General features: G+C 54.1%; 1 protein-coding gene across 1 annotated transcript in view; it reads right to left on the bottom strand.

The window, feature by feature from the left end:
• Window positions 1–1,869, bottom strand: part of CCDC88C (coiled-coil domain containing 88C) — a gene marked incomplete at its 5' end in the record, with an annotated part of 133,104 nt that overhangs the window by 18,428 nt on the left and 112,807 nt on the right. The window contains 1 exon segment of the mRNA XM_015571294.1: window positions 1,001–1,239. Within this exon segment, the coding sequence (XP_015426780.1) occupies window positions 1,001–1,239 (239 nt within the window).

The raw sequence follows: 1,869 nt of genomic DNA, 5'->3' as shown, positions 1-1,869 counted from the left end.
TGGGCACAGGCCCTGGGCCCTGTCAGCTCCTGTAACGCCAGCCGCTGAGAGCACACGGGTCTCAGGCACGGCCCTGGTCCTCAGAGAGCCCTAGTGTCCTTCATAACATTTACTTTCTCAGGGGGCTTGTTGGGCAGGTTTGTAGGTAAATCATGTACACAATGATATTTAAACGTGAATGTGAAGACGAAAGCACGTTTAAGACGATGGCTTTGTTTAATCGATTGTAAGATGCACATTTCACCCCCAAACCTTACATCTCTGAATTCAGGATGCAGCTTCGAGCATCTCTCCCATCTCGGTCGGCGAGGTGGCAATTCTGACAAAATCGTCACTGCCACCACCCGTTCATTTCCTTCCTATGAGCACATAATCCTACAGCTTATAACTGACAGCTTCTCAGACCTGATGAAATATATGCAGCACATCAACTAGAAACCCATTTCGGAACCTCTGGCTCACGCCCACCCCAGCCCTAAATGTCCAGGTACAGCGCCCCCTGGTGGGAGGACTCAAGGCCAGGAAGGTGGGAGAAGAGAACCGCACCTGCTTTTCCAGGGACAGAAAGCTCAGCCCCGAGGCCGTGCTGAAGACCTTGCACGTGTCTGTTACATGTTAAATGCACCGGGGTCTCCCTCCAGAAATGGCTGATCCCAGGCCTGGCAGATTCAAGGAAACCCCAAAACTTACCCTCTTGGGCTTTCTCTGCGGTAACTGTATGGAGATCCGCTCTGGACATTCCAGGACCACCACCTGTATGTGATGGGCGAGGCTTCTCGTGCTAAAGGAACTAAATTGTCTGGGACGAAACCACCACAACACTGACGTGGGTTTATAATTTCTATTTGGCTGTTCACATACCTAAGGGGGAGCACACCCCCTCAGGCGCCTACACACGTGTGCACACCCAGCACGCCGTCTCGTTGGTGCTGCCCTGTCCACCTGGGAGACCTGAGGTCCTCCCCTTCATTTCCCACCTGCAGCCCGGTCACTCTCCTACCTTTTCCCACAGGCACACTGTGGGCATCTCGCTCTTCCACCCAGTTCGAGCATGATGGCGGGGCCTCCGGGGGCTCCGGCTGCGATTTTGGAGGCTGAGCAGCACTGGGCGAGGCCGCGTCTGAGGACTCCAGCGGCCAGGGAGGGCTGTCTGTGGTTGACTTTGGTCGTTCTCTGGGACCCTCTTTCTTTGGTTTGATTAATTTGACTAAGGCTTTGGCTCCAATCCAGTGGTTTTTCCTATAAGAAGTAGATTTTTAGGACACAGCCAACCCTCACTGCCCCTCCAGGAGGTCACTGGGTGCGCTGACGCATGCTGGGATTGCCATCACCAGCCGGGGAAGTGGCCGTTAATTTGGGGTTCAGAAGGTTGGTGCTCTTCGCCAGCACCACGATCATCGGATGTGGGGCTCAGGGGTGGAACAGTTAGCAGCTGTGGTAGGGACGGTAGAAGCGTTCATTGTGGCAGGAACCCACACTAGCCTCTCGGGAAACTGAACTTCAAATACAGCTCTCAGCTCCTGGTCGCTGTGAAGTGCAGGGAGAGGTGCTGTGCTGATCTATGTTCGTTGGCACTTTTCCATCAAAATGCCTTTTCAGGAAGAGTGAGGGACCTCCTCATTTCAGCCAGAGTTAGTAATGGGTGACATGGGCTGGCATCCTTTGCCCATTCCTGGCACTGAGGAGTCTGGGTGAGGGGGAACAGGGCAGGGCAGTGGGCCACTTGAATTAAAAACAGTGAAGTTAAGCCAAAACCGGTTTGGCTCAGTGGATAGAGTGTCGGCTTGCGGACTGAAAGGTCCCAGGTTTGATTCCGGTCAAGGGCATGTACCTGGGTTGCGGGCACATCCCCAGTGGGAGATGTGCAGG

This window comes from Myotis davidii, unplaced genomic scaffold (assembly GCF_000327345.1).
Source record: "Myotis davidii unplaced genomic scaffold, ASM32734v1 scaffold732, whole genome shotgun sequence".
NCBI classification, from domain to species: Eukaryota; Metazoa; Chordata; class Mammalia; order Chiroptera; family Vespertilionidae; genus Myotis; species Myotis davidii.
The sequence above is the reverse complement of the archived record's forward strand: the minus strand, read 5'-3'. Positions and strand labels throughout refer to the sequence as shown.